The sequence below is a fragment of the Nelumbo nucifera genome, chromosome 1 (assembly GCF_055504915.1).
Source record: "Nelumbo nucifera cultivar China Antique chromosome 1, China Antique-T2T, whole genome shotgun sequence".
Classification (NCBI taxonomy): domain Eukaryota; kingdom Viridiplantae; phylum Streptophyta; class Magnoliopsida; order Proteales; family Nelumbonaceae; genus Nelumbo; species Nelumbo nucifera.
Window position 1 is genome coordinate 38,901,399 of NC_142649.1, and position 16,617 is coordinate 38,918,015.

The 16,617-nt window shown below is 38.9% G+C and overlaps 1 protein-coding gene across 1 annotated transcript in view; it reads right to left on the reverse strand.

Moving 5' to 3' along the window:
* Positions 1 to 431: 431 nt before the first annotated feature.
* The window catches only part of DCAF1 (DDB1-CUL4 associated factor 1), a 31,756-nt gene continuing 15,570 nt past the window's right edge, over positions 432 to 16,617 (reverse strand). Inside the window, exon 14 of the mRNA XM_010248614.3 lies at positions 432 to 1,463. Within this exon, the coding sequence (XP_010246916.1) occupies positions 765 to 1,463 (699 nt within the window). The 3' untranslated portion in view covers positions 432 to 764. The remainder of the gene's footprint in view (positions 1,464 to 16,617) is intronic.

Below are 16,617 nucleotides of genomic sequence, written 5' to 3' on the forward strand. Positions count from 1 at the left end.
GAGTTAATGACACTAAATCTAGGTAAGATGATTATAAATGAGGTGTATAAGTATAATGAAACACATTCCTAATCAGATGATTAAAACTGTCGATCCAACCAAAATTAGATAAAAATTCAAAACCTATCAAATGTCAATCCACCATGCAGACCGTACACTTAGATTGTGTTTGGTACCATTGTCATTTCTACTTGTAACGTTTTAAGTTGGTCAATACAAATTTTATGAGAACATATTGTTTCCTACCACATGCTTTGAGTTCTTAATACAATTTGGTACCATTATTATTTGTTCAGAAACGTAGAATTTGGTGTTTCTACTATAAATGGCAACACCCAACCCAATGCCATTTCGTTTAAGTAGAAGTGAATAAGACAATTTCTCAAAAATTTGTATTGACCAACCTAAAACATTACAAGTAAAAATGGCAATAATAGCAAAAACAACCTTAATTTGATTAAATTCCAATAAAAACTTTCATAGTAGATCAGAAGTTTTAAGAAAAAAAATAACATATATGATAAAATAAGAAAGAAGTTGAAATGCTATAGAATGAAAACTTTTATTCCTTTACCCGCAGGCCAAGACAGGGATCTTAATCCTTTACTCACATCCCCGTTGCCACAATTTTCTCTCTTTTTGGCTTAAATAACGCCCAGAATCCCGACCAAGTGACATCTAAACTCATCAACAATAATTACATCACTTCATTGGCGAAAAAATAATCCCTTTCAACAATTTAAAACATGTGTAATATATAACATTTAAAATCCAAAACCATTACCCAGCATATCCCCTTCATCCCCACTACTGAAAGACTCGACCACTTCACTATCATCTTCCTCGTCACCTTCCGTAACAATCTCCAATATTCCTGCTCCTGTATCAAATTCCACGTCATCAATGGCAAAGTCCACATCTTCGTCGTCATCAAGTTCATCGACACTGTCATCATCGTCATCATTGCTCATATCATCACCATCACTGTCAACATCAGCATCAAGGTCAGGCCCCAGGATTGGATCTTCATCAGCCTCCGAATCATCATCTTCGTCATCTTCCTCAGTCTCAGCATCATCAGGGTCTGAATCATCATCAGTCGGCCGCCGTCGCCCTATCTCATAGAGCCTGGCTGAGGCAAACATCTCCTCATGATCATCCATGGATACCAAACCAACAAATGAATCAGTTATCTCTGTGGCAAAGTCAAGGACACAGCGATCAACAGGAACTGTAGCAATGTCAGAATAGTTGACGGCATCCACAGTGCGAAATGCAGAAAAAAGAGGGTGCCTGACACGGCGAGTGTTGACTGCTGAAGTAATATCATCAAGGTTCCTCCGCAGGATTGCATAAATTATGTCCCCACCTGCATTGAATGTTATTACTGTCTGATCCAAGGAGGGTACGCTGCGAAGAAGCTTAAACTTTCGGAGATCCCAGACTTCAGAATTTATGATCACCTACAATACAAGTAATATTGAAATAAATCAGGTATGTGGAAAATACTGTAACAAAATCAGCCTCTTAGGATGAACAAGTATAATTCTACAGATTAAAACGAAAAGTTTAATTCAGGTCTTAGTGACAGGTCACAGTTGTAGAGATGCCCAGTTAAGAGTGTAAAACAATGCCAATATTCGGTCGGTCCCTTCTCTGGGTCAAACAACACAACATTCTGAAACGAATGTTCTAAGAGGCATAGGAGGGTATGCCTCTGGTGAGCATATACAGGAGTCTGACGCCTCGTATGCTCCTCTTTGTAGTAAAAATATTAAACAGTGAAGTGGGAGAACCATTTTATCATGCTCCCCTTTGTAAATTTACATAATAAATAGGATGAAAATCCTCCAAATTTGTTTGTTGTAATATCACAACAAAATGTTATAAATAGAAGTGAGGGGCTGAGGGCACGCACCCTTATTTTCTTTTTAAATTTATCACATTCATAATGGAGGCATAAAGACATTTGAGGCGTATGCCTCCAATAATAGAGGCTTTTAAAAACATGCCTCTGATGAGAATGTACAAGAGGCTTATGCCTCGTATGCTCTTAGCTTTCAAGCTATTTCTTCTATGATAAAAATATTGTAAATAACTCATTCAAAAAAATATTATAAATAAAAGTGGGAACCATTTTATCATATTTCCCATTATAATATTAACAAAATACAATAGGTTGAAAACTCTCCAAATTTGTTATTTTAATATTACAATAAATGTCAATAAAAGTGAGTGCAACCTAGCTTTGCATTTCTTTCTAAATTTCATCACATTCATTTGCTTATGACATGACACACTTGCTTATGTTAATGTAATGCAATTTAGGTAAGTTGTTAATTCTGAATTTTTTTATTTGTAACTTTGCAAGTGATATTGATGATTGATGATATTTCTATCATTATGGATCATGATACTCCCATGCAATGATACTTCAATTCTATATTTAAATGCAATGGTTCTAATATTAGAAACCAAACTATGAATACTAAAATTTCATAAAATTTCCGCTTTCTATGCAATGTTTTATGTATTTGTATTTATTTTTACTTATTTTCAATTATTTATTAATAAAAAACTGTGATCAAAGGGCTCACACCTCATACATTCTGATTTATGATTAAGGGTGCACGTTGGGCCAGGTTGGGTTCGAGATGAGGTCAATCCTAACCCAAACCTAAGTCTTGAACCCTTCAACCCAGCAACCCTAACCCAAACTAAAATCCCACAGCCCAACCTCCCTCCCATTCCATTAAAATTTTACAAAATTCTCCTCTTTTAGTTTTGTTTAGTGAAAAGGATTTCCATTGGCTAGTGTTTGCTGAAGAGTGAAAATACACCAGCCAGTATTGATGTATATGTTAAGCTACTTGAAGAACTGCTTATGCATAGAAGAAATTAATTTTGAGTTCAAATGCCGATGTTTATGAAGAGCTGGCTGATAGGTTGCCTCAACAAAATGCAAGAAAAATAAGTTCACAACACAATAGTTTACTATAAAGCAGATCGAGAGATACTTAAAAAAGGGGGTTAACCGAATCTAACAGAAATAGAGAATACCATGAAATATCACTATTGGCTGATTTCAAACCTAAAACAACGGCCACTGCATGTTCTGCCAAGCAAAGTGCAAAGGGCATTTTGCATCTGAGGCGCAAGGCAAGGGCACACACCTCTTTGAAGCAAGATGCAAAATTAAAAAAATATATATGTAAAAAATGCAAAAAAAAATCAAAATAAACTAAGAAAATATTAAAAATACAAACGTTAATTTTAAACTAAATATTTTAAAAAACTTATTAGCTTAAATTAAAATACATAACCATAACATATAAAACATATTCAAAGTGAAAATGCAAACAATAAAATCAAATATAGCATATAAAACACATTCTAGTATGTCAAACTTTCAGTTTCTTTATTTCTTTCCTAATTCCACTATTTCAAGTAGATAATATGATGTTAAACATATTTTAAATCTAGGAGCCACCTTTGTACCAAGCCCCTTGAGGCAAAGCCCAAACAATTTTATGCTAGGTTCTTAAATTTCTTAATCCTCACAAAAAATGGTTTTATAATTTTAGTTATCTTTTAGATTTTTTTTTTTGTTTTGATCAATTACTGCATAATTTTATTGATGGTAAAGTAGAAAGGAATGTACATAGTATAGAAATACAACAGTGCAAAGTGAGTCAGTGAGATATAAAATCTCTTCTCTCTCCCCACAACAGTTCCCCTCACAACTATGCCCAGAATAGTCTCTCTCTCCCCACCCCTTGTTTGGCTAAAGCATCAGCTGAGGAACTAGCACAATGCTTAATCCAATTGAAAGCTACTTCTATATCTCATCAACCATCTGAGTTTCTTCTTTTCATTGCTGTAATTCCATAGCTTTGATTCCTCACTTTATGTCCAGCTTACTACCAATTTCAAACCACACTCTATAATCAGTTTCCTAATGTTCAATTCTTTCTCCCTTTGTACTCCTTCAATTAAAGCAAATACTTCTGCTCTAAGAGTTTCCCTCCCAGCCAGTCCTGAGTATGGAGCGATTATCTTGGCCTCCTCTTTTCTAAAACACCACCACTACCTGAGACTCCTAGGTTTCCCATGCTGCTACCATCAAAGTTAAAGTTTGCAGGCCCTCTTTCCTGTAATTGTAATTGGAGACGGTCTTAATTGAGCAAGATGCAGCCAACTTCCACTTTCTGAGTATAGCATCCATTGACACATTTGAAAAAGTTTCCAAGGATTTCAACCAATATGCCAACTCTAATCATTATTGTTTCAATTATGTCTTCCTTGTTTCTTTCCTCAAAAAAAAATAAAAAAAAAAGAATCTAGAGTTCATTTCTTCCCATGAGTCTTCCCTTTTCTTTGGCCATACAAAGGTGGATGGAGCAAAAAGGCTTTGAACACCCACCGGAGGATTCCACCTACACCCAGCAAGGAGAAAACCGTTTCCAAATAGAAGCAACGAAAGAACAAGAGATAAGTAGGAGGTAGTAACTCTCACCATTAGCCTTACACAAAGTACACCAATGAGGGGATAAACACCACTTTGGTCGTTTTCTTGGAAGAGAATCAGAAGTACTAATCTTTGAAATATTTGGGGTGTGAGGTCTCCCATTGGCCATTGCCATTGGGATATTTGGGGTCACCGTTGGAGACTAACGCAAGTAGTAGCTTTTGAATTGCAATGCCAGAGAGATTTAACTAAAAGTTTAGCCTCTTGGAAGAAAAACTATCTTTCTCTAGGTTGTAGTATTACTTTGATAAAGGCTACATTGGCTAACTTGTTTGCAGTGTTTTAAAAGGCATGGGAGGCGTATGCCTAGAGGATCTCCCAAAACGCCCTGAGGTGTATGCCAAAGGCGCTGACACCTCTGAGGCGTACGCCTCAGGTGCAAGAGGCCTCTTGCGCTTTTTTCATGAGGCGTGCTAGAGGCGTACGCCTCATGCACATCTGATATAAAAAGACAGAAAAAAAAAAGTAAAAAGAAAAGAAAGGGAAGGGAAAGAAAAAGAAAGAGAAGAAAAGGAAAGAAAAGAAAAGGAAAGAGAAGGGAAGAAAAGATGAGGGGAAAGAAAGTGGTTTGCCCCTTGCCCCTTCGGCTGGGGGGCTTCGCCCCCTTTTCGATGCAGCCCAATTTGTATTTTTTTGAGTTAGGGGGTCTTGCTCCGCTTCGACGAGCGAAGCAAAGCGAGCTCGCCTCCGCTTCGACAAGACCCCCCCTTTCAACTAATGTTATGCATCTTTATTCTTCTTAATATAAAAGATTTTTATTAAAAATAAAGAAAAAGTGAGATCCCCCCTTCTACTTCATCCTCCTCCCCTTCCTCCTCCTAACCCCCCTCCTCTTAAGGAGGCGTAAGCCTCCTTGTGTTCGGGAGGCTTATGCCTCTTGTATTCTAAACTACGCCTTACACCTCTTGTATTTTAAAACATTGCTTGTTTGTATACTTTCTGTTTTTAAAATCCCAGAAGGGGTAAGTAGAAGGATTGAAACTGATCACTGATCAAAAAAAGGACTAAAAAACTGATAAGGGATTTCCTGTAGGAGCCAGAGGAAGAAAAGAGGGACCATAGAGTTAGCTAGGAGGTGGTCAGTCGAAGCAAGAATTATGGAGGATTAGGGATAGGTAACATTCAAAAGAGGAATGCGGCATTATTGGGGAAATGGCCTTGAAGACTTCCAATAGACAAAAATAAACTATGGGTAAAAGTGATTCTAAGCATTCATGTACAAACAGCTAATGGATGGGATGCGGGAGTACTAGCTAGGGCTACAAACAAGAGCATCGCCTTGGAAATCCATACACGACATTCTTCCATCCTTCCTTCCGTTTATCAAGTATAACCTCAGCTCAGGAAATTGTGTGTAATTTTGGGAACACATCTGGGTGGGAGGCTTGGCCTTGAAAGAACAATACTCTTTTTTGTTTTCTATCTCAAACTGTAAAGATGAACCGGTATCTAACTTTGTGATCCCTTCTAACTCAAGATCTGGTTTTGATTGGGACTTGGGTATAAGAAGGGGGGTTAGAGACTATGAATTTGTTGATGTTTTGTCTCTGCTACAAATCTTGGAAGGGGTGTTCTCCGATCCATCTAGAATGATAGTCGTCTTTGGACTTTGTCTCCCTCGAGATCTTTTTCTTGTGCTTCTTTCTTTAATAGTTTAGTCCAGCCAACTGATGTTCTTGAGCAACCTTTTCCTGTTAAAGAAATTTGGGGCAAACCTATCCTCCTAGGATTGCAGCTTTTTGATGGGAAGATTTCTTGGAAAGGTTCAATTCTTGTGACTTACTTCAAAGAAAAAGTCCAAATTGGTGTTTATCCTCACACTGGTACAATCTTTGTAAGGCTAATGGTGAGACTTGCTATCACTTACTAATCTCCTGCCCATTTGTTTTGTCTATTTGGGTTTGGTTTCTCTCATTGTTTGGTTGAAGGTGGACATCTACATCATATTCTGTTTATTGGGTTTGGTTTCTCTCATTGTTCGGCTGAAGGTGGGACATCTCCATCATATATATAAAGCTTGTTTGCTTCCTCTTCTGTCAGGTGACCAAAAAAGAGGGGTTGGATCCTGTGGAGATGTACTAGAGCAGTTGTATATTGGACAATATGGGAAGAATCTGAGATTATTGTCAAAAAAAATTGAGAAGCAACAGGGAAGCTTTAATTTAAGTTATTACTATCAGGGTGGTGCAGTGGGTGAAATCTTTGGAAACCTTCAAGGATATATCTAAATATGCTGGCAATTGGAAGGGAGTGGCTGACTCAACCCCTTCTAAGGCTGAATCTTTGGTCCCCACCAGGCTGCAGGTTTTACTAAGCTGAATTTTGATGGGAGTAGTGAAGGTAACCAAGTCCTAAAACTATTGGAGATGTCTTTAGATATAGAGAAAGAAAAGTTGTTACATTATTCTCAAAACCAATTGGTACAGGCAACTCTCTTAGGGCTGAGATTATGGCCATTGTGGCAGGAGCATAAAGTGCGAAAGAGCTAATATTGTTTAAGGCAATTCGAAGTTGGTGGTGGCTAAAAAAAGAGGAACTTGGGTTTTGGCTTTATGTAAATGAAAAAAAAAGAAGATTTAAATGCCTCGCCCAGAACATGGAAGTGAGATTTCAGTGGGTGAAGAGAAGTGCTAACTCCTTTGTTGATGTACTTGCCAAACAAGGGGTGGGTTTAAATGCCTCACCCAGAATAGGGAGGTGAGATTTCAGTGGGTGAAAGGAAGTTCTAACTCCTTTGCTGATGTACTTGCTAAACAAGGGCTGGGAAGGGGTAACTTGTTTTGGGCTGTGTTGTAAGCTTGTGTTTTTTTGTTGGGGAGGGTTAAGAGAGCTTCTTGTATCTTCTAATTAGTTTATTAATACAATTGTTCTGTTATTGATAAAAAATGAGTACAAGTCCAAATTCGGTTATCAGAGTTAGAAGGATCAAGATAGGCTTCTTCCAACAATTGAAGTAGTGTAGGCACATTCTAGAGTTTGGAATCTCATATACCCCTCCGAAAGCCCAAATCCCAATTAAAGCCATTGCTTAAGTTTGAAGAAACAAGGAATTTAAAAATAGGCTCATTTTTAGAACAAGTGAGTGCAAAAAGTAAGGGAAATTGTTGCTGATCAAAAAAAAAGTGAGGGAAATTGTTCCTTCAAGGGGAAAGATGCCAACCATGCATGTTCCCAGAACTTAATACGATTACCACTAGAAAGGTTATATCTGATAACAGGCTTCAAAAGTAGTAGTACCACATTAATGGCCTTCCAAGGAGGAGCTCAATTTTCCCTAACCAATAATCCAGCATCCCATCTGTTGTCCAAGAGCTAGTGGATGCTCACTATCACCTTTTCCCATAATGTGTCCCTGCCTTGTGGAATTCTCCAAGCCATTTACCCAAGAGAGCTAAATTCCTCCTTTGTATATTCCCCATTCCCTACCTCCTACATTTTTTACCTCTACTAACCACCTCCCAACGAATCTATGGTCCCTCTTCCCGTAGTGCCCATAAAAAAATCTCTCATCGTCTTCTCTATCTTTCTAATCAAAGGATTGATCTAGTCATAGTAATTTTGCCACCCAAAGATAAATAACCTTTCTTCCAAACTAGCAAGCCTCTTACAGAACCTTTCCACCACTGTATTCTAGAACCTAGCTTCTTATCGATTAGCTCCAAGGGGTAACTCTAAATAAGTCAGAGGCCATTGAGCAACATTACACCTTAAGATGTTTATGTGGAGACTCTATAACTTGATGTACCATATTAGTATAGTCCCTGTTGTATATTACTTTTACATCTTATTCTTCTTTTCTCTTTCAGCCCTGTATGGGCATTCTTCTACTTGTACATATCTTTTAAAATATAAGAGACTCTTTGAGGTGGGGGTCATTAATTCTCGACACCTCTAAGATTATTCTTGTTCTTTTCTCTATTCGGCCAAGAGTGTTGACATGGTATCAGAGCAGGTTGCTCTCTGATCTATTTTCTCACTCTTTTGAACCTTACTAGAAGCAGTAAACCTGTCGTATTTGTCTTGATCAACCCTTTTCTGCTCTTTCTTCTTTGCGCAACCAGCAGGAGAGATTTCCTTAGATCTCTCTTGGGAGACATTGGTTTGAGGCCAAACTGCAGATCTGGTGTTGCCTAGACCTGATCTATTCTCCCTACAAACAGCATCTGATTTGGTGAAGTTTTCGAAGGAGCTCTGATCTTCTTCTTGGGGCGGCAACACTGTACAGTTTCCTTTATTGGACTGCAACAACTTTGGATTTCAGATCTGGTGTCACCTAGACCTGATCTATTCCACCTACAAACAGCATCTGATTTGGTGAAGTTTTCAAAGGAGTTTTGATCTTCTTCTTGGGGTGGCAACACTTACAGTTCCATTTTTGGACTTCAGGCCTTCAACATTAGCCAGCGACTTAAGTTTTTCTCTCAAGATCGAAGGGTTCTCTCAAGCTCTCCTTAACCCTACACTCAGTTTCTGGTTTGGAGTTTTTAAGGACTGCCTCAATCAGCATAAGATACCTCCTTGTTCGTGAAGAAGACATCTGATGTGTTGGTAAATCACAGATTTCCCTCAATCGGCCGACTCGAACAAGCTACAACCCTAGATCTGGTGTTGTCATAGGGTTTTCTTGCCTCCCATTTATTTGATTCAGACTTCAGATTCATATTTGAAAGACCTTAGACTCGATAGTCTTAAAAACTTGCCTTTTTTGGACTGTCATCTTCTTGATTGCTGAATTTGGTTGTCTCTAATATCCTTGTGCCCGACTGTTGTTTTCTTGCTGAAATGGCCTCCGATAGTGGCGATTCTTTTGTTAAAGGTGATTCTCTAGCATCTATGGTTGAGCAAAACATTCGACAACTGGTAACATCTGCTATTCCTTCTACTCTTTCTACTATTGGCTTACCTAGTGAGTTTTCCGGTTATTGTGCTTCTCCTTCTCATATTTGGATCATTGACTTTGGAACTACCAACCACATGACAGGAGCCTACCCTAACCAACCAAGTAACCTTACTAAAACCCATCACAAACATATTGTTACTGCCAATGGTGAAAAGTTAAACATCAGTGGTAGTAGTGATTTGTCTCTTAAGCTTTCACCCACTGCATCTTTCCCTCTTACCAAGACCCTTCTTGTTCGTAATCTCACTACAAACTTGATTTCTGTTGGCCAAATATATGATGAATGTAACATTCTCATTTTCTCTCAAGATGGATGTTTGATTCAGGACCGGAACACTGGGAAAGTGAAAGGAAGGGGTGCAGGCTGGGCCGTCTGTTTGCATTGGAGTTCAAGAAGCCTCAAACAACATCATCATCAGTTTATTTCAGTTCCTCCACTTCTAGTTCCTTTCTGAATCATATAAATAATGTTTGGGACTTATGGCATAAATGTCTAGGTCATTTACATTCTAAAAAATTAAAATTTTTGTTTGATTCTGGCCTTATTAAGAATAAAGTTCCTTCCTTGCACACCTTTGATACATCTTGTGTTTCTTGTAGCTTAAGTAAGAGTCATACCTTGCCTTTTCCTCACACATCTGAGCATCTACCTCTCTCTTCGAGCTTTATACATAGTGATGTCTGGACTGCTTTTGTCTCTTCTCGGCTTGGATGCAAATATTTTGTGTCGTTCATTGATGATTGTACCAGGTACACATAGATATACTTTCTTTGCCACAAGTCTGAGGTGTTCCCAACATTTAAGTTGTTTCATGCTATGGTGCGGCTTCAATTTCATTCACAAGTGCATATTCTCCGTTCAAATTCAGGAGGAGAATACACTGATGGAGATTTCTTATCCCATTTGAAGGATCGTGGAATACAAGTGCAACGAAGTTGTCCAGATACACCTTAGCAAAATGGTGTGGTCGAGCACAAGAATGGACATATCCTTAGTGTTGTGAGGACATTATTGCAGGAGTCCCATACTCCACCTTCCTTTTGGGTAGAGGCAGCCAGTACAACTGTGTTTTTGATCAACTACATTCCTTCCTTAGTTCTTGGTAATATGTCTCCCTTTCAGAAGTTATTTGGTCGTTCTCCAGATTTATCTATGCTTCATGTCTTTGGATGTGTGTGCTTTGTTCATCTTCCCTCTTGTGAACATTCTAAATTGTCTGCACAGTCTGTCATGTGTGCCTCTGTGGGTTACAGCCCTGACCACAAAGGATTTCTTTGTTATGATCCCTCTATTCACCGCATTCGTATATCATGTAATGTTGTTTTCCTTGAGCACATTTCATTTTTTGCTGGAATTACTAGACTGTTTGCACCATCTATTTCTATTTTGCCAAACTTTGATTCACAGGATGCTCCACCTCCTTCTGCTGAGAGGGACTTTCTTGTCTTCTCTCGCAAGCGGTTACGTGCTCCAACCCCTACGCCTGCGACTCTCCTTCCTCCTGGTTCAGATCATCATCCTACCACTGCTCCTATAAGTGATACCTCTACTTCAGACACTCTTCATACTTTTGTTCCTCTTCATCGTTCTACTCGTATATCTAGACCTCCTGATTGCTATGGTTTTCCTTCAAACCATAGCTCTTTGTCTGTTGTCCTATCCTCCATAGATGTTCCTCGCTCCTACCAGGAAGCTAATAGTAGCCCTCATTGGAAGAAAGCCATGGATGTAGACATTCATGCTTTACATGAGAATGACACTTGGGATCTTGTGCCTACTCCTCTAGATGCATCCATTGTTGGGAGTCATTGGGTTTACAACATTAAGTTGAAGTCTGATGGATCTCTTGATCGGTACAAGGCACGTTTAGTTGCCCAAGGATATAGTCAGGAGTATGGTATTGACTATGAAGAAACCTTTGCTCCTGTTGCAAAGATCACCACAATCCGTGTTCTTTTAGCAGTGTCTACTGCTCAGTCTTGGATCATATGCCAGCCTGATGTGAAGAATACCTTTCTTCATGGTCAGTTGAAGGAGACAGTCTACATTAAGCCTCCTCCCGAATACTACAGTGATCCTTCTTTAGTATGTCGCCTCAAAAAATCTCTATATGGTCTAAAACAAGCTCCCCGGACATGGTTTGAACGCTTTCACGATGTTGTTGTTGTTGTTGGACATAGCCAGAGTTCTTCTGATCACTCTTTATTTGTTAGGCGACGACCTCAAGGTATTAACATTCTCCTACTATATGTTGATGACATGTTGTTGACTGGGAATGATGCTGAAGGCATTCGTGAATTGAAACTATTACTTCATAATTCCTTTCACATTAAGGACTTGGGGCCTCTCACATATTTCCTTGGACTAGAAGTACATCACAATGATCGAGGGTATTTTGTTTATCAGCAGAAGTAGCCTCTGACCTTGTTAAACTTGCTAGTCTTAATGATGAAAAGCATGTTGATACACCTATGGAGCTAAATCTTAAGCTATCTAAATCTGAAGGTCCATTACTTCCTGATGCTGCCTTATATCACCAGCTTGTGGGGTCCCTCATTTATCTCACTATGACTCAGCCTAATATTTCTCATGTTGTCCAGGTTGTTAGTCAATTTGCTTCTGCTCCTCGTCAACCTCATATGACTGTTGTTCATCGCATCATTCGATAAGTTAGAAGCACAACTTCCCAGGGATTGTTCTTCTCCTCCTCTCCTATTCAGTTGAGAGCATATGCTGATGCGGATTGGGCTGGTTGTCCAAACACTCGTAGGTCCACGTCTGGGTGGTGTGTTTCTATGGGTGATTCACTCATCTCTTGGAAGTGTAAGAAACAACAAACAGTCTCCAAGTCTTCCACTGAAGCAGAGTATAGTGCCATGTCTTCGGTTTGTAGTGAGATTGTTTGGTTACAATCTCTTTTTATGGATCTTGGCATTCAGGTTCCTACTCCTATTCTTCTCTAAGCAGACAATACGGGTGCTATCATGCATCTAACCCTGTCTTCCATGAGAGGACCAAGCACATCAAGGTGGACTACTACTTTATCTGAGATCTCTTCACTACTGGGTCTATATCGCTTCCTTAAGTAGCCTCGGACATGCAAATTGTTGATATCTTCACCAAAGCTATGACTAGAGTTCGACATCTCTTTCTTATAGACAAACTGATGCTTATGTCGAGGCATCAGTTTGAGGGGGGTGTAGAGACTCTATAACTTGATGTACCTTATTAGTATAGTCCCTATTATATATTACTTTTACATCTTATTCTTCTTTTCTCTTTCAGCCCTGTATGGGCACTCTTGTAATTGTACATATCTTTTAATATATAAGACTCTTTGAGGTGGGGGTCATTAATTCTCAACACCTCTAAGATTATTCTTGTTCTTTTCTCTATTCGGCCAAGAGTGTTGACAGTTTACACAATCTTCAATCTCCCCATCTTCCAATATTGATCCCAACTATGAAACTCTTTTCAAAGGTTATTTTTAGATTTGGCATTCTCTCAAAGCCTTGCATCAATAACTTTATGCAAACTGTAGATGGGTAATTGGTACACTGTCTCTTCCCATTCTCCATCCTCCCACTTTGCATCTCGAATGAAAGAATAACATTACTACATTAGCAAAATAGGGGCTCTCGGCCAACCACCCTACAAAAAAGCACAAATAATTAATAAAGGTGCACGTCTAAGCTGAAGCACAAAGCACATCAGGCACACACCTCGGCACACAAGGCATGCACCTATTCAAAGGGGTTACTCCTTGGCCTAGACACAACACAGGCCCCAAAATGCACCTTGCCTATGAGCCTATGCATGCCTTTTAAATCACTGCCACCAAGGATTGGAGATTTGACCAATCCCATAAGAATTTAAAGTTTCAAAGTTCCATAGATACATTATAGATCAAAAAGAGAGTATCGATCCTACTCTTGAATCTTAAGTGTTATCTGTTTTGCACTAGAGCTTGGATGGCTACAACTAGCAAGAGGAGAATCCCATATTTGTAATTGGATAGGGTGGTACCAATGTTTTAAAAGAGCACAAGGGCCAATTTGCGCCTGAGGCGCAAGGCGAGGCATACACCTTTTTAAGGAAGGCGCAAAATTACAAAAAGAAAAGCTAAAAAATAAATAAAGTCAGAAAAATAAAAAAAAATGCCAAAATTTTTAAAAAAAAAATCAAAAAATATTAAACATAATGTTAATAAAAAATATAAACTTAAATTTTAAAATAAATGTTTTAAAACCTATTATCTAAAGTTAAAATATATAAACATAACATGTAAAGCATATTCAAATGAAAATTTAAAAATAAAAGCAAACATATAAAGCATTTTCAAGCATGTAAAGCCCACGATCTCTTTTTCTCCTTAATTGCATCGCTTCAAGTAGCTAATGTGATGTAAAACATATTGCATTATTGATTCTATGAGTCGCCTTTGTACCACACCCCTCGAGGCAAGCCCGAACAAGTCTATGTTAAGGTCTGAAATTCTTATTTCTCACAAAAAATAATGATTTTATAACTTTCATTGCCTTTTAAGAAGATATTTTATAATTTTCATTCATTCATTGCAATAAAATATCTTCTTAAAAGGCAATGAAAGTTATAAAGTCATTATTTTTATGTGAGAAATAAGATTTTTAGACCCTAACATAGACTTGTTCGGGCTTGCCTCGAGGGGCGTGGTCGGGGGTCCGGGGGCGGAGCCCCCGACCTAGCCATTAGACTCAAAAAACAACAAAAGGCGCAAAATTTTAAAAAGGCACACGCCTGGGCTGAGGTGCATCAGGCACACGCCTAGGCGCACCAGGCGTGCGCCTTTTGAAAGGGGTACACCTTGGACCTGGGCAAGGCGCATACCCCAAAATGCGCCTCGCCTGTGTGCAGGTGCCCTTTTAAATCACTGGGTGGTACACACACATGCACATAAACGTACATGTTTGTACTAGAGGCGGTTCAGGTTGCCCAAGGTTCAACCCTCATCCAACCCGAAGTTAAGTCAGGTTGACATCTTCCAACCCTAATCCTTACCCAATTGTCAACCCGACCCAACCCAACCCGACTTTTCCAGGCTGGATTCAGCTAACCAGCCCAAATCACAACCTTATTTATGTTTTATGACTTAACCTTAGGATTGTAAAACACTTATGCATTTTGAAACTGAAGATATTGGCTACAAGAATAAACATACACAAATTGAAGATAGTATGCAAAACTCATGCCCTAATCATTTTGTTTGTTTATGCCTGTGCATATGTGTTTGTGTCTATGTTAGAGGGAGTGTTACTCCTTCAAACCTTGCTCCCTTTTATGTTAACAAAAGATACGAATTCCTAAAACCTGGAAATGGATTAATATGACAATTATATCACATCCCAACATTCAAGGCATTAAAGGCAAAGGTTGTTAAATGGAATCAACCCAATTAAGCCAGATATTCAGTCTCCTCTCCCCACACCCCAGCCCCAAAAAAAGGAAGATAAGAAAGAGAAAAATCTCCTGGAGACCTAGAGAGAAAACTATAGAATGAGTGAAAAGTTAGCTTCGTAATTTATTACGTAATTTTGTTCTTTTGGCTCAGTTTGGAAGAGTACAAATACAAACATATACAGTGCAAACTCTGTATATTGTATTTCTAAACCTTGTATTTGCACTGTACATATTTGTAGGCGCACTCTTCCCAAACTGAGCCTTTGAATCTTCCCAATAATAACATTATTTTTATTTAATAACAGCTATTTTCTACAGTTCATTGATGAGAGCTAATGAAGATGTGTTTAAACAAGTATGCTTTTTTCTTCTTTTTATTTTGATAAATGAGAGTAATTTTATTGAAACAAAATCAGAAAAACAAGCAGCCTAAGAAGAGGCACGAGATGTTACCTCCCCCAAGGACTGAATCATAAAAACTAAAACATGCCCAAACCTGAGATACAAATTACAGAGTAGCCCAAAACAGATCACCCCTTGACACCCCTTGCTTGGCCAGAGAATCGGCCATTACATTTGCTGATCTGCTGCTAACCCACTGGAACCTAACAGTCATATTTCTTGTCATCCATTTAACTTTCTTTAACAGATCCCTGTAGCCCCAACAAACTGTGTCTGGGCTATTCAGTCAGCCCACTACTACCTCGGAATCTCCTTCTACTAACAAATTGTTCACTCCTAATCGACTAGCCATCTGTATGCCTTGTACCGCTGCTAGCAGCTCTGCCCTTACAGAATTGCCTTCACCCGCTGATCCTGAGAAGAGAGACAACGTATTGCTGTCTTTATCTCTCAAAATCCCTCCAATTCCGGGTGGCCCTGGGTTACCTTGGCAGCTGCCATCAAAGTTCAATTTTACCACTCCATCCAGTGGGGATTTCCAGTCAACTTGTAATTTGTTCTTAGTGGAGACTGTAGAAGCCACTGCTTCCCAATTTCTACTTAAGTCATCAAAGGAGAAATCTGCCAACAATTGTGAAGATTTCAGCCATGAAATTGTCTTTGTCAATATACATTCCTTGACTTCAGCAAAACTTCTTTCCTTTTCTTGAAATATTCTAGCATTTCTCTCCTCCCATAAAATCCACAAGATGGCGGTTTTGATACATTTCCACATTATCTTCCCCCTTTTTGTCAATCTCCCAAGAGCATCTAGAGTGAACAGCAGCTTTACTTCAGAGGGCAAGTTCCACCTGCACCCAAATAAAAAAACAACCCAATTCCAAATAATAGCAGCAAAGGAACACAATATCAACAAATGGTTACAGTCCTCACCCTTCACTTTACACATAAAGCACCAATTTGGGGACAAACACAAAGAAGGTTTCTTCTTTTGCAAGTTTTCCACAGTATTGATCTTACCATAATAGGCTTCCCAATAGAACACTACTACTTTGGGGGGTATTGACCTTGACCAAACCTCTTTAACAAGGAAGATTTGAGAGGAAGGGTTAGAGCAAAGGGCTTTAAAGAAAGATGCGCAAGTGAAAGAGCCAACCGGGTTTAGAGCCCAGACTCTTTTGTCCGAGTTAGTGGGGTCCAGGCACACCGAATCTAGAAGCAACAACAACTCTGAGACACAGAAATTCTTCATCCCTTAACCCTCTCCGAAACCCAAAATTCCAATTTAAAGCCAAAGGGCAAACCGGGGGGAAAGGAACCAAGAAATGGGTTTATTTTTAAAGAGGGATA